A 22,683-nucleotide genomic window follows, 5' to 3' on the forward strand; every position below is an offset into this window, starting at 1 on the left:
GGGATGACTTGCAGATCGGTCAGTGTGAGAAGTCCTACAGAAGTAAACGCCCAAACAAATACACATCACAATCTTGCAAAATGAAAAAAAACTTGCTGTTGTATTTGCTGTGCTTCTGGTATGTAGTTTTAATTCTAGGAGATCGAGTTCCGATTGACTATTGAAAGGACACGCTGTACTGTACACAAAGATTTAGCTTCTTGCCTCCAGTTTTTTATTCTCTAGTTCGGTGTAGCCCTCTGTCTGATCCATGGCAGTCTGAGGATTTAAACCTTCTTTACCTTCCTCCTAATACAGGTGACAAACAGCATGTTTGGTGCTTCAAGAAAGAAGTTTGTAGAGGGGGTCGAAAGCGACTACCACGATGACAGCATGTACTACAGCCAGTCGTCCATCTTCCCACCTCATCGGTCAGAAAAAGACGTAAGTGCAAGCCGGTCAGACCTCTGCCGTGCCTGCTGTTAACCTGTACTGAAGAACGCTTGTGCAGAAGGACCAATCTGGAAATAGTTTTTGCAGATTTACATACACATAGAGAATTATCCAGTTTGTTCAATTCTTCTTTAGCCCAAAATATCAGTGTGTCAGACTCTATACTCCAAAGTGTAATATGAGTTTTAAATCCTTGTGTTGGGCTTTTTTTTTTCTACCTTTGTCAGTAACTCCAGTGAAATAAGGTCCTTGTCATTTAAGTATCTGATGAGAAGCATGCCAGTTGTATAGAGCTATTAACAGTGTGCAGTGATCAAAGAGAAAGATCTCAGGGTCCTAACAAGAACACCCCCTTTATCTGGTCACATGGGCTCCAGGGCTGATACCATTGCTAACTCTTATCTCCTGATGTGTTGCAAGCAATCCAGTTACAAGCAGGGTTAAAAAGATAGCGATTTGAGATTTTTTTTTTTTTTTTGTGAAATCAGTGTAGACCTTCGAGACAATAGAAAGTTGATTACGACTAGTACTTTTTGGTTTAACTGAGAGGTATTAAGATGGGAAAGCAGACCTTTTTTGGGGGGGAAATTATGAGGAAAGTTATAAATGCTATGTGGTAATGGGTCTGTTTATTCTCAGTCTGTTTAAACTGGTACAGAATTGCTGCACACTGTGGACACTTCATCTTTTCCTGCTTTGTTAAAGTTTGCTCGATAGACTAGAGATGATGCGAGAAACTTCTGTTTTTATTTTGAACGGAAGTCGCTGTTCTGTTTTGAGTAATCATCTTGTATTAATACCAGCAGTCTCTTAAACCACCAGCTCTTTTGGTTAATACATTATTGTCATTACTCGGTCCTGCTTGGTTGTTGTGAGTTAGTGTAGTCTCAACCCCACATTTATTTTGGGAACTGAAAACAATGGTCTCTTTCTGTTTTTAGCCTGGGGAGCAGTAATCTGGGTATCATTTCCTTGGTGTGGTTTAAGTGTTATTGCTACATGCTGGGTAAAAGCAGGTGTTTGGATCTTGGTTCGAAGGGTGTATAGGCCTATTTAAGTCTAAACTGAATGTTCACTGAAGTTCATGTGGTTAAACGAGGCTTGCAGAGATCAATTACTTTAATGTGCCAGGGTCCTGTAAGCAGTAAGGTGGGCTTACTGTTTCCACAAATGATTCAACATTGAACATGTCTTCAGTAGTTTTAATTTAGAAACGTGACCCTGGGTAAAATATAAAAAAAAAAAGTGAAGTTTTTATTTTGGCTAAAATGGTTTTTCATAAAGATTCTTGTGACCATTAAATTGGTGCATGTATTGCTGCTTTAGGTAGAAGTACTGGGTGCTGGAGATTTTGTTCTTGCCATTTTCAATGTAATTGCACAGCTATTGTTTGCTATTTTGATGGCAGCAAGTAAAAAGAAAATAAAGTTGGATTGACACTTGATTTATTGACTTTTTAAATCCAAATGTTGCCATTTCTACAGTATTAAAACAAGTTGTCATCATAGCAAACTATGAAATAGGAACAGTGTGATTTGTGTGCAGTGCTTGCTGTATTGCAATAGATTCAGAAAAATGCTCAGCCTCATATGTATGCTGATTTCTGGTGTTTTGGTGGGTGCTTTGTCAGTTCCTGCAATCCGTTTGCACATCAGATTTTTAGTAAGTGTTAAGCCACAGTAAAGATGTAATTGCATTGCCAAGTATTCTCTGTGGTACTAAACAGATGTTTAAGAAGTAGTTTGATGTTACTGCTTTGTACAGCTGACTAATATGCGTTAATATACAGGATGATTAGAAAGTAAGTTTACCACATCACCATATCCCGCAAACAGTAGGGCACAGGAATGTGAAATTGCATACAGTTAAGGGAACCATAAACACTACAGTTATTAATTTGTCACTAGGGGACGCTACTGTGACCTACCTCCTGATAATCACAAGTGTTCAATATGTGATCCTCCATGATCCAGAATGAATTGCATTCGTGTGACAACGGACATTACGGCACCATTACGCATCTCATCAGGTATGCTGGCCCCCTCCTGGACCATGGCATCCTTTAGGTCTGGAATTGTGCGAGGGTTCCCTGGGTACACGCGTGACTTCAGGTACCCCTATAACAGTCTGCTGGTGTAAGGTCCGGTGAACAAGGTGGCCATTCACAAGGAAAGTGCTGTGCACCCTACGGTATTCCCTGAGCACTACCTTGACATTGCTTCCTTTGCTGTAAAAAAATAAAATAAAATAAATAAATAATAATAAAAAAAATTTGACCAGTTCACATCTCTGCACACTTGTCAGCTTCATGTTGTTTGATTAAACTGCCTTGTGAGTGACGGGAATATTTATACCCACGGCACTGTCAGGGTTCTCCACGTTTTTTCATCCGGGCATGCCTGCGATCACCCCCGGCTTGCAGGTCCTACTGTGCCTTTAACAAAGAGGACTGATTTTGCTTCTAGCAGACTAGATCACTTGTGTGCTGCTGGGTTAAAAAATAAAAAAAAATCTTCAAACCACGACAGCTATGTTACGTCACGACCCAATATTTAACCAATCGGAGAGTCGAAGGGGCAGGTTTTCTTTGTTAAACACTTTGAGAGGCTAAAAATGAGTGCTAATAAAATAATTTTAAACACAATAATAGTGACAATGCAGGGTTTTCAAAATAAGAAAGGTATGATGCAATAATAGCTGAACACTTACCAGCTGATATACAAATGCTTAAGTGCAGAGGTGCTTGATTATTACACTCCAGTTCATGCAACAGTTATGGTCACCAAATGTGTGCGAGGTACTGTTGTGTAAAAAACAAAAAATTGGTTAATGAACAGTTGCATTAAAAAAAATGTAGAACAGTGAAAAACAAAGACATGTTAACAAAATGCCCTGAAAACTTTACATAACAAAGAAAACAATTTAAATGAAGCAATAAGCTAAAAAGGAAGCAAAGTTCCCTTTTTGTGAACTCCAATAACCCTACGTTATCTTTCCCAGGTCAAATCATAGAGTGCCTAAATAAGCACGGTAACTTACCATAATAAAAAACAGTAGTGAAAATGTAGAACATAAAAGAGCAACTAGATACAGTCAACTAAAGACAATGCATTGTTAAAATTCTTTGTTATAAATTTAAGGTAAGGCAAGTTTTATTTTTCTGTTAAGTGCTCCCAGACGGTTCTGCCGCCCAGCTGTACAGAATTCCTGGGGAGAACCATGACTGTAGTGTGGAGTAACCACAGTGGCGCCCCCTAGTGACAAATTAATAACTGGCATATGCGTCCCTGTGGTTCCCTTAACAACCGTATGCAATTTCACCTTCCTGTGCCTTTCTGTTTGTGAGAGATGGTGCATTGATGTGGTAAACTTACTTTCTAAATTATAACCACTTGACTTCTCTGAATAATCGGAAATTCTGACAAACTGGTATAAGACACACAGTGATACTAAAACAGTAACTTAATGTTCTGTACTCGCTTGTCTACGCAGCTGATGATGGCAACAAACTCAGCATGTTAAGATTAAAGATAATTTGCTAGTGTTGTGTATGGAATTGGTGACTGCAACTTTTAATTGTGTCCATTTTGTAATACGTGAAATAGCATGCTGCAGCTTGCATACTCAGTGTTACAGTAGTTTAGTGAAGTCCTGTTCTGAGAAATTGTAGTTCTAAAATGTCTCGAGTGCAGCTGTTCATCTTAAACTAATGTTAAACACAATGGTACTCCAAAAATTGGCGTTTCTGCTAGTTTTCGTACATCAACTCTGGACTTCCAGGCATTTGCCTTTGGTCACATTGCTACTGTCCTTCTCGCACTTCAGTTTAAAACATGTGCTACCCTGGCTTTTCTTTCCCTTACAGACTGACAGCACTTATTAAATAATGACACGTTTTTAAAAAGAGGCAGCTTTTTTTTTTTTTTTGTGACATTGGTGACCATTTTAGTCAGTCGGGAGCCCTGATAATGGCTACTGCAATCAATATGTAACAAAGTAGAAAACAAATTTCTACACCAACTGTCAGTGTCATCTGTCTTCGTGATTTTAAGTAGCTTTTTCCTGGTGGCTTGCTAAAATCAACTCTGCAGCTGTTTCAACTATCCCAGATTGTTGCACTGTATCATTGCATGCCTCTACTGATGTGTTGTGACTGGATGCTGGTCCTGACTAAACACTTCATTGCCTCCTTTCTAGATGCTGCAATCTCCATCACCATCAACGTCAGGTCAACTGTCTCAGTTAGGTGCAAGTTTATACGGCCCACAAAGTAAGTACTTCGTCTGTGTTGTATGTTCTGTGTGGGCTTTGACATGGCTCTCCTTAGTATGATGAGATAAAACATTAAAATAAAATAAAGGTAATTGATTGCCTCCTGTAGATTCCACGTGTTCAGTGTTTTAGATATAGTTGCTGTATCCCATCCTTCATTTCATGCATACCCTAGAGCAGTGGTGCACAAAGTGTGGGGCGTGGAGTCAGTAAGAGGGGGCACGGCTATGACTAAAGGGACAGTTCTGTAAACAAAAAAATTAAGGATAGAAAATTTAAATACATAAATGACAGCTAGTTAGTCCAAGTTCTTACCTTTTCAAATGAGCCGTTGACAATGAAATGCACAAATGATGTTTGAAGTGGCAAGTGTCCATGAAACTTCAGTGAACAGCCGAAATGGTGGCTTTCATGTATGTGGCTCCAAGTATTAAAAAAAAGAAAAAAAAAAATCCAAAAAACCAATATTTGAATAGGTTTTTCCCGGATTCAATGTAAATCATGTATTTTTTTTTCCTAGATTTAACAAAGAAAAGTCCAGATTTAGCTAAATACATAAATGCTAACAAACACATTTCTTATTTTTTTTAAATATGTAAATATTAATAATAATAACAATAAATTGGCAATGCAGAGGAGGCGGAGAAGCGGAGGGATTGGTTCGGAGTCCAAAGGCAGCTCTGCAGCTTGCAATGACAAATCAAACGTGTTGGCAAAATATTTGTGAAAACCCAAATTTGTGTTTTCAGATTTAATTGCTGAATAATACTTTTCAGATTTGTTAGGTTAATGTTGAATCTCCAAGTGTAAGAAAAAAAAGTGAGGGGAGGGGGATGGCCCAACACTATGTATGCTAAGAAAAGGGGGCAGCATATACAAAGTTTGCACACCACTTTCCTAGATAAATGAATAGTCTATGCACGCTTTAGAAATAATTTGAAATGGTGAACTAGAAAAGGGGTAGATTTAAATTCCTGCCTTCACAGATTTAAAAAAAAAAAGTTTACCACACTGTACTCTTGTGACTGACAGTACAAGCTGGATTCTCAAACAAATGTGTACACAGAGTTCCTAGGGGCTTGTGTGTGTGGATTGTTATTTTGACTATTTATTTTGGGTGAACTAACTCGGTGATTTTTATTTGTTTTTTGCTTGACTGTTTTCTTTTTCCGTTAAACCCCTTCTAGGCTGTGAGCGTTCCATAATAGAGAAAATTGAAGAGGCAAGATGGGATGCCCTGGCGAGGGGGGAGGCAGGTTTGTTACACAGGGCTGTATCATAGCAGTGCATTTAAGTAACAGTAATAGGGAGGCTGGAGGGGAGGGTACAAGCCCGATTGCCAGTGGCACTCTGCAGTAGAAGTGGCACGTCTTTGTTTGTTTTGGAAATAAATTTGATGGTTTGGGGTTTTCTAAAGGTGGTATTTCCATAAACTTTCATTAATTGTGAGGAATGCCCTTTGAAAACCATTTTAATCTGTGATCAAGGGGTAAGCAATGCACACTTGTGATTAATTCAAAGTTTGAAACCAGTAACATGACCTGGACAAAGCTCTTTATATGGTTGCTTTTCCAAAGATTTTTTTGCTGCTTTTGTCGTCTTGTAGTTTAGGTATAAGATTATTTGACAGAGGTGCTATGAAAGATGGATTGGTTCAGTTAAGCAAAAAGTGTGTCTTGCGTTTAAAAATGCTATTTGCCTGCTACTGAAATGAATTACTATGCTAAAAAAGTGTTTATTCTGCTACCCTTTTAATGTGTAGTTGTGTATTTCAATTGTGTAAAAAGACCAAGTTCCCCCTCTAAAGTATTTATATATATATAACCACCAGCTCTTTTGTTAAGGTCATATGGGCTCAAACTTTTACATTTTTATACAGTAAAAGTAATGGGTGTAATCACTATATACATTAATTTTTTACAAATAGTGTTCCTAAATAAGTTAATTCTGTATGTATATTCACTGGAAGAGCCTCTGTTGTTTTTCATATAGAAAAAACAAATTGTGTGTTGGATTAAACTACAAAAACAAAAAAAGTACTCCTGTCCTTGAGCTTTTTAAGATTGATTTGTTTATTCTGAATAACATTGTTCCACACCAGGTTGACGTCACAGGCAGTAAATGAATGGTCTGCTTTTAAATGGATTTCTGTCTTTTCACACAGGTGCACTAGGTGTCCAAATGAGGGGGATGAGCAACAACAACCCTCAGTTAAATCGCAGCTTATCACAAGGTCCCCAGTTACAGAGCCATGTAACTCCGACGACAGGAGTGCCGACCATGTCTCTCCATACTCCACCGTCACCAAGCAGGTAGGCCTGGCAGCGAGAGGGGGAGCTGGAGGGGCGTATACAGAGCGAGGGCCAAACTAGTTAGATGAGAGCACTGCCAACTGTAAACTACAGCTATGGACAAACGTTTTGCATTACCCTATAGAACTAACCCATTCTGCGTCATAAAAACTCCTGAATAATGTTACGTTAACATATTTAATTAAATACTGCATCATAGTTTTCCATATACAGAAAAATTAAATGTGACATTTCAAAATCCAACATTAAGTACTGTACTATCATTGCAATATAATTTTGTAGTTTCTTTGATTACATGATAAATAAGATCTAAATTTGGTCATTTTTTTTTTTAATTGTCTAAATCATAAAATTCTGGGTGATGCTTTTGGCTGTAGACTTGTAGTTTTATAAACACGATTGTCTTCAGTCTTATTTTCTTGCATATTTAACCATTTCAAGTTAACTTTAAAACACATGTTTTGAACCATATTAACATTTTTGTAATATGCTAAAATTACGTTTACTGGAGATCAGGTGTACATGTTTACAACTACAAATAAAAAGCACCCAACTGTACTTGTGCCGTGATGCCAGAACCCTCCGTTTAAAACTACAGCCACTGAAGAGCAAAGCGCATTAATTTCTGTCCTATTCGGCACAGCAGCGGTTCATGCTTAATGTTTCAAATTAAGCATTTGTGACTAACTTTTAGTGTCCTGAACATTTTAAAATATATATAAATCTAAATGAGTATATCATTTGATTGTTAACACCAACATAGTGCTTCTGGTGATGTTATAATAAATGTAGTAATTCTGAGAATGCAAATCTTACTAACTACACCGAAACCTGACACTGCGGACAGTGACTATAAATAAAGCAGATCAGTTATTCACATACTAGTGGTGATCCACTGTGAACACGGAAATGCTGCCCTTTTGTGTACCCGACCTGTCCAGTTCACAGAATGTGTGCCATTGGAAACTTAGCTTGTGTCTAAATCCTCAATGTGGCTTTTTTTTTTTCCCCCATTCGAATACAAATATTAAGCTTGGTTTATGAATTATGGAGATATTATGGCAGCAGCATGATCAGCTCATTACACTATGTAACACAATTTTTGTTCCTGGGTAGTAAGTGTTATTTCCTAATTGCTTATGCCTCAAAAGTATAGAAAATGGCTATTATTCCCCACAAACTTTGCTTTTGTGACCAGGACAGTGATATTTCAAAATATCACTATTTCCAAAAGATTTAGAAGAGAGTAGTTTTTTGAGATTCACGATTATACTGTAAATACAGTATAATCGTAAATCTCAAACTACTCGCTTCTAAATCTTTTGTAGTCATTTTTGTATTACTTTAGTATAAATACATGTTAATTTGGATTCATATGTTTTTTTCTGACTTTGTGAACGAAAAGACACACATTTGCCCATTTTCCCATTGGAAATAGTGATATTTTGAAATATCATTGTCCTGGTCACAAAAGCAAAGTTTGTAGGGAATAATAGCCATTTTCTATACTTTTGAGGCATAAGCAATTAGGAAATAACACTTACTACCCAGGAACAAAAAATAAATAAAGGATTTGATAACACTGTGTAACAAATTTATTTGCCATGTGCTGTGGAGCCAAATAATTCAAGCATTTAAGAAAGCCATCCACTTGATTTGTTTTTAATGAAGTTAATTTAATAGCAGTGGTAATAGGAGTTGATTTGTTCAATTATTGTTAGAGAGAGGAGCATAGAAAATAGAGGGGTACATATTAATGCCCACTTCATGTTCTCTGCCTCAGTGTGTGAATGAGTGTTATGCCCCACCATTAGTGATTTTATGGCACCTGTTGTAGTATTATTTCATCCAGCACTTTAGTCAGACACACATGCGATTTTAGGATTGCGTTCTAAATAAGACACTGCTAAGGCTCTAGCCATCTCCAGTCCATTTTATTTGCTTTTTTAAATCTGTATAAATTTTAAATTAAGTTGACTCAGTTTGTCTTCAGGACTATATTATTAATATTCTTTGCAAGATTTTATTAAGTCCTAATGCCTCCCCCTTCAACATAAGTATATTTAGCAACGGCTCATTACATGTATATTTTAATAATGTACCCTGCTCATATTACAGCCCAATTTAAGTTTTATGTTTTCATACATCACTGACTCTGTACATTCAGGGTATTTTAGGATTCCAAGGAGTTTACCCTCTTAATGATTTAATCTGCAGTAAAACAGTGTTATAGTTGAATTGCCATCACAACTACAGGTGGTGCCAAACTCTTATTTGTAAGAAGGACTTAAAATGGCAAATTTCCTTTTTTTGTCTTGCAGGGGCATTTTGCCCATGAATCCCAGGAATATGATGAACCACTCCCAGGTCGGGCAGGGAATCGGCATGCCAGGACGGACGAACAGTATAAGCAGTTCAGGGTTAGGCAGTCCAAACAGAAGCTCGCCCAGCATAATATGTATGCCAAAGCAACAGCCCTCTCGGCAGCCCTTTACCATAAACAGGTCAGGCTCCTGAACTCGCAAGCATGTCACTGGCACTTGCAATTGGTTTAAAGCTCGGGGGAGGGTGGTACATATTTTGTACATGATATTATTGCTTTAGAGAAGTAAAAGCTTTTGCACAAGGCAGTATAAAGCTGTTTCCTATCATTGGGGACTGAAAGACAAGAACGTTTGAGAAACCCTATTTTAGTGGCTGCTAAAAAGAAGAGCATATTCTGAAGGTAAAGAGGATGTTTGGGGGGGGCAATAATCTACCCTTTAAAGAATTGACATCTGGATTCTTACTTGTTGATTTCTGTTGCTGTAGGGATTAATGCAGTTACCATAAAGCTACAGGAATTGCTTTTGTTTTCTTAATGTGCTTTATAAATGCTTTGGAGTCATTAACATTTGGCAAAAAATGGTCAGACCACCATTTAGAAACACCTGCCGCTATCATTAAGGTGTAGAGCCTCCTAGGGATCCTCAACCATTTCTCAGTGCAGAATCGCAAGCCATATGCAGTGCTTCATCCTGCTCGGAGGCTTGGCATTCCAGCTTGGGAATTATTCCTAGTTGTATTCCCTTGGCAGTGCAATCTGCACTTTGGTCCTGTGTTTATAAACAGAAAGAAACTAAATCAAAGGGTTTGTGCAGTGTTTATATGCATTTTTTACATTTTAAAGGCTTTGATTACAACCCAGTAAAGTGAAATGTTTTACTGCCTCTCCAAACAATGATTATGCTGTGTGTCAGATTGCAGTTCTCTCTTATGCATGATTCTATCTGCTATTGACGGTGCAACAGAAGTCATTAATTTTAGCAAGGAATTAACCTTAGATGCTCAGCTAAAAACCTGATTCACCATCTCTTTTCACTTAAGCCTGATTCAAGCCCAGGGCTCCGGAGGTGAAAGCATGAAAGGCTGTGAATTAGCCCAGCCGTAACCCCAAGCATGCACCTTTCTGTTGATTTTATACCAATGTTAGTACTATTCAGCCCGACACGTGGGTACTTGACTCACTTTCGACTTGGATGCCCTTGTATGTCAAAAGCCTCGATCAGAAAAGTGAAACTTTAACCATGTAAGTCGGTAATACTATAGAGTCTACTTACATCCTTTTTTTATAGTTGGACCTTAGATATACTTTGGGGGAAAATAGTGCCATTGCATTTTATTAACTGTAAACCTGTGCAAAATCAAAAAGCCATGAAAGACCTGCAGTAATGAACACAGAGCGCTTTGCACTTCCTTAGTCCTCTCGTCTCTGTCCTGCAGTATGTCTGGATTTGGAATGAACAGGAATCAGTCGTTTGGGATGACCAACTCGTTATCGAGCAACATTTTTAATGGGACAGGTGAGTTCCTTCAGCAGTTCAGGCTAAGCAAATAGAGACGGTGTGCTTTCACTCGCAGAAGAATACAACTCCCACAAGCGCAGAATTTAGCCAGTCATTTATTAAAGTTGCTCTTGTAGAACAGAGTTGTGCAGTTGGATTAGTCTGACTATACCTGCAAGTCACACCAGTTATTGAAGTATGACAGATGCAATGTACAAAAACAGAATCCTATTGCAGGTAGTGTTTCTTGAGGGAAAATCTGATGTCTTCTAACTTCCATCTGCCTATGCCCTATGCTATGCCCTATTAATAGTCCTAATACATTTTGCACACTCAATGGTAAAGATGTAAGGTTGCAGTATTTTAGTCTCGCCAGAAAGTAAGTGTGTTGACTGCAATTTTAGAAAATGGCAGGTCTTCATGCATACTTTTGTATTAACTCTCGAGTCCGTTTGTAGATGTTTTCTTTCCCTACACATCAGTGCGTGGATATTGTTGATGTTTATTCAATCTGTTTCAGACGGGAGTGAAAATGTGACGGGGTTGGACCTCTCAGACTTTCCTGCACTAGCGGACAGAAGTAGAAGGGAAGGAAGCGGCAATCCAACTCCGTTGTTAAATCCATTGGCAGGGAGGGCTCCTTATGGTGAGCATTTTTTTGAAGGTAAAGAAGAGGTGGACAAAAACATGATTTATTATTTTGTATTGTTCAATCCTGTATTTGTTAATCAAAGTCTTGCCTTATGTATTTCTGGGGACTGTCCAAAGCAGAGATCAGCAGGTTCTGTTTGACCATCCCTTATGGTGGAAGAGTTGATAAATTGAGTAAATCAAAAATAACAACTCCATGCACACATTTGCATTTAACATGCGGATTAATTGTGTGTGTGCATTTTCTTTTTCATGCAGTTGGGATGGTAACAAAACCAGCAAGTGAACAGTCTCAAGATTTCTCCATCCACAACGAGGATTTCCCTGCATTGCCAGGCTCCAGCTATAAAGATCCTACGTCAAGTAACGACGACAGTAAATCCGTGCGTACACCTCTAACCTAGAAGTCTTTGCCTTAGTATTTGATGCATTGCATAGCTTACAGAGGTGCTGAAGTAATACAAAAGTGTTTTCTCCAGGGGTTATCACAGAAGCAGGAATTGGCTATTGGTCTGCAGTTACACTTTAATGGTGTTGCCAATGAATTGGCTGAACTACTGCAACTTTTTGTACAGGGGATCTCCGTATTCAAACTCTTCTCCAAAGGGGAAGCTCGTTTAGTCAAGCTAGGAGTTCCTGATCATTGTTGAGTTTTCCTCTTCCTGTTGCATCATCCTGCATTTAAGATAAATCTACAGAATAAGTCAGGGCAGTTTTACATTTTGTTTAATTCTTATAAACAAATATACAATAATAATACGTTTTTATAATGGAAACGGGTATATCAAGTTTTGCATTCCGATTTGTTAGTTTTACAAGCCTCTAGAGAACTGCTGATCCAGTTGTGATTAAACATTGATTCTTTAGCACAAATTCTTGAGTGTTAGGATTTGGGGATATCAGGAGATGCCTGTCTGCATGTCACACGTGAATATGGTTTTGGTTACTAACATGCATGTTTCTTTTAGAACTTGAACTCTTCGGGCAAAAATGCGTCCAATACAGATGGACCTAAATTCCCCGGGGACAAGGGTTCGACTGTGCAAAACAACAACCAGCAGAAGAAAGGCATTCAAGTGTTACCGGACGGTAAGCATTTCCTGCCACAATGTCTGCCACTGCTGGCATTTCCATTCTTAACCCGTTCCAGGCAAGCACTTCAGGTGACAATCAGAATGGAATCTGGTACCATGCTGTTAGGGGTGCACCGATAAAGAGTTTCTTGGCCAATACCAATAACCGATGATTATCTACCCATATCGGCTGATACTAGTAGTATACCGATAATAAGACAGGTAAGCTATTGTAGATTACTAGAACAAGACATAGGGCCTATATTATAAACTTTTATAATTTATAGATGTTAAATGAGCAGATATATTTTACTGGTATTTATGACAATGAACAGGTATTGTTTACTTCTTACATTTACTTCAGAAAATGAATACAAAGAATAACTTTGTATTGCATTGTGTGCTTGACAGCTATTTATACATTTGTTTTAGAACAGTCACACAAATAACATTTTGCATTTGTACTAGTAAAAAGACTTCTGTAGAAAAAAATATATAATTTGACATTAACTTTTGTAGCCACATGCTGTCAAATATTGCATAGTATAACTTTTACCTGTACAATAGAAATGTAGCCTATGCAATGTTAACTACAACTTTGCTTAAATTCTTATTTTAAGCACACACTGCTTAAATGCAGCACAACTTATTCACTTAATCAAAAGTCATAATTGTAAAATTTCCGATTACGAAATTCAGTCAAACTTGAATTTACTTAACAAAACATGGCATAATAAATTTCTGCTTAAATGCTGCCGAATACACCCGCAGTCAAGATAAACATAAATTACAAAAGATCAATTTTAACGTGCATTGTGCAATATAGTAATAACTTAACCACCTGTGTTATTTAGGATTCAACCAATTTTTAATTAAAGCATCAGAATAATATTCTACTCACAGTTCATCGTTGGGTTTAATGTAGCCTCAAGTCTGCTCTCTGCTTCACACAACTCACTATCCTATTGTTGTCTTCAGATATTTTAAAAAAAATCCTAACGCTGTTCTTTTGAGACATATTTATTGCAGGCTGATCACGTTACACAGCACTGCAAGAAACATTACTGTCTCCGTGTTCTTGCGTCATCAGTAAGTGTACCGGACCAAACATTCAATTATGTGCTTGAAGAAATAACAAAAATTGCCGATAACCAATAGTGCTTTGTTTCCTTATATCACTGCCATGCCAACAGGCTACCGATTATCAGTGCACCCCTTATATCTATCCGCAGTAAACTCCAAGCATATTCTACCACCCGCTCTCTAATCCACAGGTCACAGGATCGATGGTTACGCTCATATTAGCGAGGGTTGCCGGTATCTGAAACCAGCCAAAAAGTTAAATTCTCTTTTTAACTATTTATTTAAAAGAATGCCAATAAAATGCCTGTACAGTATTCTTTTTCTGTCTATATAAATGAAATAAAGTTCCAAAAGTGTTGCTAAGTTTAATACAGCTATGAAGAAGCAACAGTGTCTGCAGCCCTGTCACTTTTTTCCCCTTGTAGGCCGGGTGACTAACATTCCTTCAGGGATGGTAACGGACCAGTTTGGAATGATCGGATTGTTAACATTCATCCGGGCAGCGGAGACGGACCCTGGAATGGTACACCTTGCATTAGGAAGTGACCTGACAACACTAGGTCTCAATCTCAACTCTCCAGAGTAAGTAGTTTTCATGACTGCTTTGCTAGCGTATTATCAGGAGTTTGCATATAAAAAGGGCCCCTTAAGTCAGGAATCCTAGGCATAAATGTTAATATTGGTTGTGAAGAACAAATTCAGATCGTTTTGATGTTTGGTGCAGATAGCCAATGGGCTGTGGCCACATGATTAACAGAGAATATGCTAATGTGCCCCTATAAAAACGTGCCCCAGAGATAACTTTGATTTTAGCGCTTCTGTGTACTTTTTTATTCAAAACACAAACAAACAAACCAAACAACCACCTAGCTCTCATTGAGCACTCACTACCCATATGCAGGTCCCTATCTAACGTGCAAGACAGCTAAGTAGTTTACCTGACACATAACACCAAAACAAACACTAATACAGATTTTTGTAAAACCAAACGTAGGTTTTAAACAGACCTTTACGACTTTCCGTCGGGCTCTTCACTCAACATCAGCAGCAGCATAGAGCAGACTGACTGCTTCCCTTTTATACCCTGCACCTGGCTCTAATTTTCAATAATTACCAGGTGCATTTAGGATAACAATTAAGTTAATAATTAAACAAAAGCAATTACCTTGGCAAGGAGGCTTTAATGCTGTCCCTGCTATAAACAAAACATTTAATATTGCAGGACCCCCTGTCCAGTCAAAACATGTACGAAATGATAGGACGATATGTATATGATATATATTAATCATTATTATATATATATAGCTATATATATCTCGTATCATAGTATATATATATATATTTATATATTTAGAATATGTATATATTTATAACAATTACTAGTATTGACCAGGATCTATTATCCCAACATCTTTCTTACCTCCAGGAGCAAGTATAAAAGAAAGGGTTCAGATGCTGTTGAGAGCAGCTCTTTTGAATAGTAAATATACAGAGGGCATTCACTCTGGGGCTTTTTCTATTTCAGACGAGTTTAGATAGTGTTTAATGGCTAGTTGGACAGCGTGAAACTGCCTTTCCTTTCAAATTGAAGGTTATGCTGTTGAGAGTGAATGAGATTGGTTTGAACTGTTCTTTTCACATCATTTTTACAGTCTGACAAAATGTTGCTGGTGACTAAATAAAATAAACTGTTCTTTCAAGTATGTATATAAAAGAAAACACAGCTGTATATTGGAAAAACAATCAAACAAAAATAATTCTAATCGAGTTTTACTTTTCTACAGAAATCTCTATCCCAAATTTGCATCACCATGGGCATCAGCCCCTTGTCGACCTCAAGATATTGGTAAGTGAATAAGTACAGAATATATTTACTGTGATACACAGAATCTCTGTCTCTTCCTCCGTGTGTGTGTGGGTGTGTGTATATTGATGGGTGTTTTATTGTTTCAGACTTCCATGTTCCATCCGAGTATTTAACGAACATTCACATAAGGGATAAGGTGTGTACAGATTTAGTTACTGTGTTTAAAGACAAAGTCTGTTCTAATTGCTACTTTTCTGAATTAAACAAACTGCTACTTTCTGTTGAAATTGCTTACCAAATATGTTGTGTAAGATGTGAAATATACTGCTCTTCTGTAATTCCTATTCTGGACAAAAAAGTAGATTGCTTTCCCTCCTCAAACAAACGCTTTCCACTGTATGGAAATTGTACAAGAACATTAAAAAGGTAAACAGTGGTGACCACCACTTAGTATTTTGCTTAAAACGTCTTAAAACAAAAACTTTGAAAACTAAAACCATCAGCAAGAATAAAAAGCTGTGTGCTTTCATTTGAGTTCACCTTTTAATGAATGGACAGTTTCAACCAGTGTTCTCTAATTGGAGTGTCTTCAACTCGCTTGTACCAAAGTAATAAGCAGCACTGCGTCTTCTGGGGCTTTAGAAAAACAATTTATTAGATTATTGGATCGAAGTGTAAAATGTTTGTGTTCATATTCCCAGAGATTTCATCTGGCTAAAAGTCTTTTCAGCACATTTTTAACTTGACGAGAGAATTCTTTTGATTGAGAAAGCCACAATATTTTTGTTGGTCCCGTAAAGGTTTTATACCTCACTTGTGTTATTATTGTGATTATGATGTATAATATATATTTTAATGAGGTTTTTAGCATTTGGACAGCATAGATACAATTGATACACTGTTGCTAATTTTTAGTATTCTTGTTTTTCTTGTAATCTGATTTGAATTTATTCACCTGTACAGCTGGCTGCAATAAAACTGTCCCGATACGGAGAAGATCTTCTTTTCTACTTGTACTACATGAACGGAGGAGACCTTTTACAACTTTTAGCGGCGGTAGAGCTGTACGTATAAAACACATTCATGGTTATAAAGAGCTGTCGCTGTTTGTCTGGAAATGGTTTCTTCACTGAAAGTAATATTTAGTCTGTCCTGCCAAAAACCTTCACTATGAAATACAAGGAGTATTGAATACCCCCCCCCCCGTAAGACTTCTCTGTGTCAGATTAACAGAAGCTTTTTTACACCTGTAGTCTAGGTTTCACACATTAATTGCCTCGGCTTGTACATTAAGAGTACAAGGTTCAGTTTACATAGAGGGAAGCAAGCCGGGAGTTCCTGGTATTAATCCCGTTTTAGTTGGATTCCTTGTTTTAAGAGTATAATCATGTTTTTATATTTATTTAAATTTTACTTTAATTGACACATACCATATTTAAAATACTACTAACAATGACACTTTAAAATAAAAAATATCAGTGCAAAACCTGTATGTATTTGTACATTTATAAATATATTATAATTCTTCTGATTTTTAAACTCTTCCTTGTTCTTCTCCTTTTTGCTTATAAGATTCAACCGAGACTGGAGGTACCACAAAGAAGAGAGAGTGTGGATTACCAGGGCGCCGGGAATGGAGCCAACAATGAAGACCAATTCCTATGAGAGGGGGACGTACTACTTCTTTGATTGTCTTAACTGGAGGAAGGTAGCTAAGGTAAAGGTATTGGTTTGAGTATCCACTACCTTTATACACTAATTTCCCTGCAAGCAATTTTGGTTTCCCTTACTGAGAGGATGAAGGGGCTAACCCTCTATCGCCCTACCGACCAGAACCAGTTGGCAGGCAACATGTGAAATCGAGAGGGTTTACCTGAGTGGGTATGGGCCCTCCGGGTATGGAGGGTTTAGGACGGCAGGGCATTACGCGGTTCATCGTGCACCAGCAACCTCTGTGGCTGACAGGGTGCCTGCGGGTCTGCTGTGGAGCCATTCAGATCTGTGTTGTCCTCCAGCACTATGGGTCTGATGGCTTTGTTGTGGATCTGCAGTGTGAAAAAAGAGGGCTCGGCAGGGACAAGTTTCGCGTGTGTGTCAGCCTCCATTCCTTGAGTCGCCTGGGAGTTGCAGCGGTGAACCAGGATTAATAAAATACAATTGGCGATTCCAAACTGGGGAGAAAACTGGGGTAAAATCATTAGAGACGACTACATTTTTTTTTTTTGTTCTCTTTTTTTAAAAAGGATTTGCAAGGTTATGGAACCGTGCTGGTAAGTGTTTTCCACAGGTAGTTCAGACTACAACATTCCTCATCTTGTGCCTCTTGGGTCTTCATGTGGGCGCTTAAACTTATTGTGGTCTTGACGATAAGCACGCTGGCACAAATTGCCACACAATGGCAGCCACTCATAAAAATACCATCTGTTGTTTCTCAAATGGCATCAAATGCAAACAGGCATGTCTAGACATTGTTAGTCAAACAGTTTTTGTTTGTGCAGTAGTTATTTTAAAGTCCAGTCATTCTGTGAGACTGGATCAATACAATTATAAGCATAAACAGTGTGTTTGGTTTATATGAGCACACTGGAAGTGGTACAGTGCAAGTCTGTTTTTTGTTTGTATTTCTTTCAGTAACAAGATATGAATCTTGATTTGAATGGTATTAAGAATCGTCTGTTCTGGCCGATCCCCTGATGTGTGTGTGCTTATTTCATTTCAGGAGTTTCACCTGGAATACGACAAACTAGAAGAAAGGCCTCATGTGCCGTCAACCTTCAACTATAATCCAGCTCAGCAAGCCTTCTAAAAGACTTCCCTGTTCATGGGGTATGGCTGTCTCAGCAAGCCTTCTAAAAGACTTCCCTGTTCATGGGGTATGGCTGTCTCAGCAAGCCTTCTAAAAGACTTCCCTGTTCATGGGGTATGGCTGTCTCAGCACATTACTCACGGAAACTGCAGAAACTGATGCGGATCAGGCATCCTGGTTTTTATTCCTTGAGGATCTGGCAATTGACTTAGGCAGAGGGTTCACCATTTAGAGGGTCCTGCCTTACTAGCTGTGCTGCCCAACACCCAAAGCTTGTATTATTATTTCCTTTTAATTAAGCAGGGTCTACATTGTGTTTACACCTCTGGCAGACCATAATCTGTCAAAAGGCAGGAACACTGACACAAAAATAAAAGGTTTATGCTTAATTTTTCAAAGTGTAAGAGAAAAAGAAAACCCAGAAAAAATGCAATGTCTATTGTAGCACTATTTGGTAATAAAAAACAAAAATTGTTTGTGCATTTTTTTATTTTTTTATTTTTTAATGTGAAGATCCTTCTCGTATTTTGTTTGGAAAGAAAAGCAGCCTGTAAACCTGTCTTTGTTTTTACTCCACTCTCCTCCCCACCCCAAAACCTTCCTTTTCCGAAGGGCTTTTTCTGCCTAGCTTAATACAAGACTGTTTTAAGTGAAAGTTATTGCCACAGCCTCTGGATGGTTCTCCAGGGTTGTAATTTACTGAGCTTCATCTTTCCAGAATGAGCAAACACTGTCCAGTCTTTGTTACGATTTTGTAATAAACGTGTACATTTTTTTAATTTTTGGACATCACATGAATAAAGATATGTATGTACGAATGTGTATATATTATATATATATGACATCTATTTTGGAAAATACTTGCCCAGCTGTACCTCATTTTTAGGAGGTGTGCATGGATGCAATACATGGAAACAGGACATTCTGGAACTGCTACTCTGGGGACCACAGTGTTGCCCTGTGCACTTACAAAAAATAAGAGGGCCAGATTTTCAGCAGCCAAGGACATCCATACCCAAGTGAACATGATGGGACTCGAGGAAGTGAACTGAGACAATTCACTCTGGCTGTTTGAACAGCAGCATTTCATAGGAAAAAAATTATTACAAAAACAAAAAAAAACAAAAACAATCTTGTATTTTCTGACCACGTTAAAGCTTCTTCACTTTGTAATAAAGTAGAAAAGCTCTCCTCACTGCAGTGTTGACTTTGATTTAAAACCGCATGTGCAACCACATCCATCAGAGGGATTAAGGGAGTGTGTGTGTGTTACGTGGAGGCAGATGAATGGATAGGGATGTGTTTTTTTGAAAATACAAACTTACTAGACAGAAATTAACCATCTTTCCAATAAACTGGAAGCACACAGCTAGATTTTTCTAAGAAATACTGGAGATGTGTTTTTTTGGTTAGATGGCGCTAGGCCTTTCTTACCTGAACTTAGTAAGTGAGCTCCTGATTTTAGAGTAGACCAACATTCTGTGAATGGAATTTTATCCTCTTGTGTGCCCATAGTGAAACCAGCTAACAACCACTGAAGGGGTTGTACTAAAGGGTATTTAAAGACAGGTGTTAGGCTTTATATCAAGGTTCCATCCAGAATATCACTGGTATGTACTGAATTGATTGCTAGCTGCATATTTAACAGCTACATTGCTACACATATTAGTGTGCAGGACACCTGAAGTTAACCAAATGCTTTGTACGTTGTAAGAATACCACCTAAAGCCAGACAAAGAGTACAAAAGATAATGTTAGAATTGTCTGGTTTTGAGCTCTAGGGATGTACTTGATAATTACTATTTTTGTAATCCTTTCAGATCAGAGTGTTTTATTGTACCTATAGCAAAACCCCATAACTAATGAATGTTGGTTTTATGAACAGAAGTCTGCAGCTGTTATTCTAAGAGATGTTCTAATGCAGGGGTCTCCAACCCTGGTCTTGGAGAGCCATAGGGTCTTCCGGTTTTCGTTTCAATCGAGCTCTTGGTTATTTAATTGAACCAATTATTGCCGTAGTCAAAATTAACACGTTCTAGGTATTTAGCCATTGATGACCCCTGTTCTAGAGGATCATCATTACAACCATTGCCACTGCCTTTTGTCATTGTACAACAGTGCAGAAAAACATTACATCCTTTGCGTCACTGTCAGGACAGGGTAACAGCTATAGGAAACCCTATAACGCTGGCCTCAACAGCAAATAACTGGCAAGGCATAAAATATGGTAGAAAGATTGGTTTGGCCACAGAAAGTTTCATCTGGTTCCTTGACCTGAAGAGTGACTCTTGGTGCTCTTCTGGTATTTCACCTGCATTGATAGGGACTTACTCTGTTGCAATCGGCCGCAGTATTGTTGGCAGTGAGATATAAACACCCCAGCTTGTTTCCCTAGCAAGTTGATATTCACGCCTGCACTGTATTGCCTTGAATTCTTGCCCTTTTGTTTAGGTTGATCTTTTTAGATTGTTGAGGGGTCCTCTGAAACAATGGGAATCACCACTTCTCCAGTTCTCCCCCAAAGCTCCCTTCATGCTGGGGTCCACTAGCCCAGAGAGGCTAACTACACGGGTAGGAAGGATTTGTTACCTAGGTCCTTCAACCACGGCCTTGATGCTCTTGATAGTATCTTCCTTCGCCATAAATAACTAAACAGTAGAGATGCAAGCCATGCAGACCTGGTTTAGAAGGTCCTCTCTTTTTAGTACAGGTTTCATACATCAACTAACACCAAGATGATCTCTGCAGGACAGTCCACGGGGTTCAGATCTGGAGCAGTTTCCCCACTTTGTGGATTCCTATCTCTTTGTGCTTTGACACAGACCGCCATGCACTTGCAGTATTCTTTCAAGTTGGTCTGCTGGCAAATCCCTTTATCCTACCTTTTAAGGTCCACAAGCATTAGAGATTTTTTAAATGTTCAAATGTTCACTTTTCTTAAATATTATTAACAGTATAACCATGAAAGTACTTTAAAAAATAAGACTATTACACTTGATCGGAAATTCAATTTTTGAAACGCGGGGAATGCATTATTATTTGCAGATTGCATTTTAGCACCAATTGGGTTACTGAGCTCTGTATTTCAATTGATTTTCAACCTTAGCCTAGCATTCCTATAGCTGGGTGCAGTTGGCAGTCGTTGTACTATATAAAACAGCAGCAATAGTAATTTTTTGTTTTGTTTTTTGTTATAGAGTACTATTATCAGTATAATTGTGTTTTTGTTTTGTTTTTTACTTGTAATTGTGTTTGTGCTCTTCTGTTATTCCTCTTTCAAGTGGATGTAGTTGAAAAAATAATTCTGTAAGTCCTCCAACCGTATCCTTCCACTGGCACACAGAATGGCTTCTTCCAGCGCCTAAATAGCGCGTACGCCATGTGAGAAAAGGACCCTTCATTGAAAACACTCAATGAGATTGAAAACATTCTCACCGTTTTCACACCTTCTTCCTTGTCATTAACCAACCTGCTTGATTGAAACGACCTAAGAAGTGACACAGCAATGGACTTCTCTCACCCTGGTGTAGATTTCATTTAAATAAAAGCATGCTCGCTATAACATCTGTTTCTTTTCAGACTACACATTTGAAACCTCCATAGTGAATGGAAATGCACGACAGGTAAGATTTGAGCAGTTGTGTTATTAGCTAATATCACTTTGAAACCCACTGGGAACGGATCAGTAGATCTCAATGGGGTTTCATCTTGGTCATACAGTAAGCTATTAAGTTGACTGAACTTCCCTCTTTGCCCAGTAGAGGGAGGTGCTTCCTTTGCTGAAGAAGATGTATGAAGGTCATTACCCTAATAGTATTCTTCACTGCTATGTTATTTTCCAGATTTTTCAGGAGATGCTCATCAGTTCTAGTTCCCTCCCATAGATCTGTCAGTTAAACTGCCATTATAGAAGTAAGAGCAGGTTTCCTTTTGGTTTTACACACACACTTTTTTTCTCAATCACAAACTGTGTTCTGTCCCAGACACACTGAAGTTTAGAAATCCTCTTAGGAATAAAAAGATCAAAAAACAATTAAAAGCAGAGTAGTGACAAAGGTCAGGACATTTTTATAACTCTCTATTTTCTTCTTTTTATATAGCACCCACCATCACAAAGCACCTTACAAGATACACATCTAGGGTGTGTGAACTATGTATCAGCTGCAGAGTCACTTACAACAACATCTCACCTGAAAGACAGAACACAAGGAGGTGAAGTGACTCAGGGTCACACAGTGAGTCAATAATGAGCCAGGACTTGAACTGGGTACCTGCTGGTTACAAGCAGGTTTCCTTAATCACTGGACCACACAGCCTCTAGTGTGATTTTATGTAAAAATATAGTTTGTCAGGTAAACAAGATACCTTCTTGGCATTAGAAACTGCAAGTCATGTCACCATTAGAGCCTGTCAGTAGCAGTTA

General features: G+C 38.2%; 1 protein-coding gene across 5 annotated transcripts in view; it reads left to right on the forward strand.

The window, feature by feature from the left end:
- The window catches only part of LOC121318025 (CCR4-NOT transcription complex subunit 2), a 43,092-nt gene extending 23,637 nt beyond the window's left edge, over positions 1 to 19,455 (forward strand). Inside the window, exons 2-16 of one of the 5 annotated variants that reach the window (XM_041254218.1) lie at positions 298 to 423; positions 4,630 to 4,702; positions 5,892 to 5,960; positions 6,869 to 7,016; positions 9,338 to 9,520; positions 10,779 to 10,858; positions 11,361 to 11,504; positions 11,750 to 11,874; positions 12,460 to 12,580; positions 14,073 to 14,229; positions 15,432 to 15,493; positions 15,601 to 15,650; positions 16,418 to 16,518; positions 17,027 to 17,177; positions 18,174 to 19,455. In XM_041254218.1, coding sequence (XP_041110152.1) covers positions 298 to 423; positions 4,630 to 4,702; positions 5,892 to 5,960; positions 6,869 to 7,016; positions 9,338 to 9,520; positions 10,779 to 10,858; positions 11,361 to 11,504; positions 11,750 to 11,874; positions 12,460 to 12,580; positions 14,073 to 14,229; positions 15,432 to 15,493; positions 15,601 to 15,650; positions 16,418 to 16,518; positions 17,027 to 17,177; positions 18,174 to 18,260 — 1,677 coding nt within the window. In that variant the 3' untranslated portion in view covers positions 18,261 to 19,455. The remainder of the gene's footprint in view (positions 1 to 297; positions 424 to 4,629; positions 4,703 to 5,891; positions 5,961 to 6,868; positions 7,017 to 9,337; positions 9,521 to 10,778; positions 10,859 to 11,360; positions 11,505 to 11,749; positions 11,875 to 12,459; positions 12,581 to 14,072; positions 14,230 to 15,431; positions 15,494 to 15,600; positions 15,651 to 16,417; positions 16,519 to 17,026; positions 17,178 to 18,173) is intronic. The other 4 variants (XM_041254219.1, XM_041254220.1, XM_041254221.1 and 1 more) reach the window with 4 other exon arrangements.
- Positions 19,456 to 22,683: the final 3,228 nt, after the last annotated feature.

The sequence above is a fragment of the Polyodon spathula genome, chromosome 7 (assembly GCF_017654505.1).
Source record: "Polyodon spathula isolate WHYD16114869_AA chromosome 7, ASM1765450v1, whole genome shotgun sequence".
In the NCBI taxonomy this organism is placed as follows: domain Eukaryota; kingdom Metazoa; phylum Chordata; class Actinopteri; order Acipenseriformes; family Polyodontidae; genus Polyodon; species Polyodon spathula.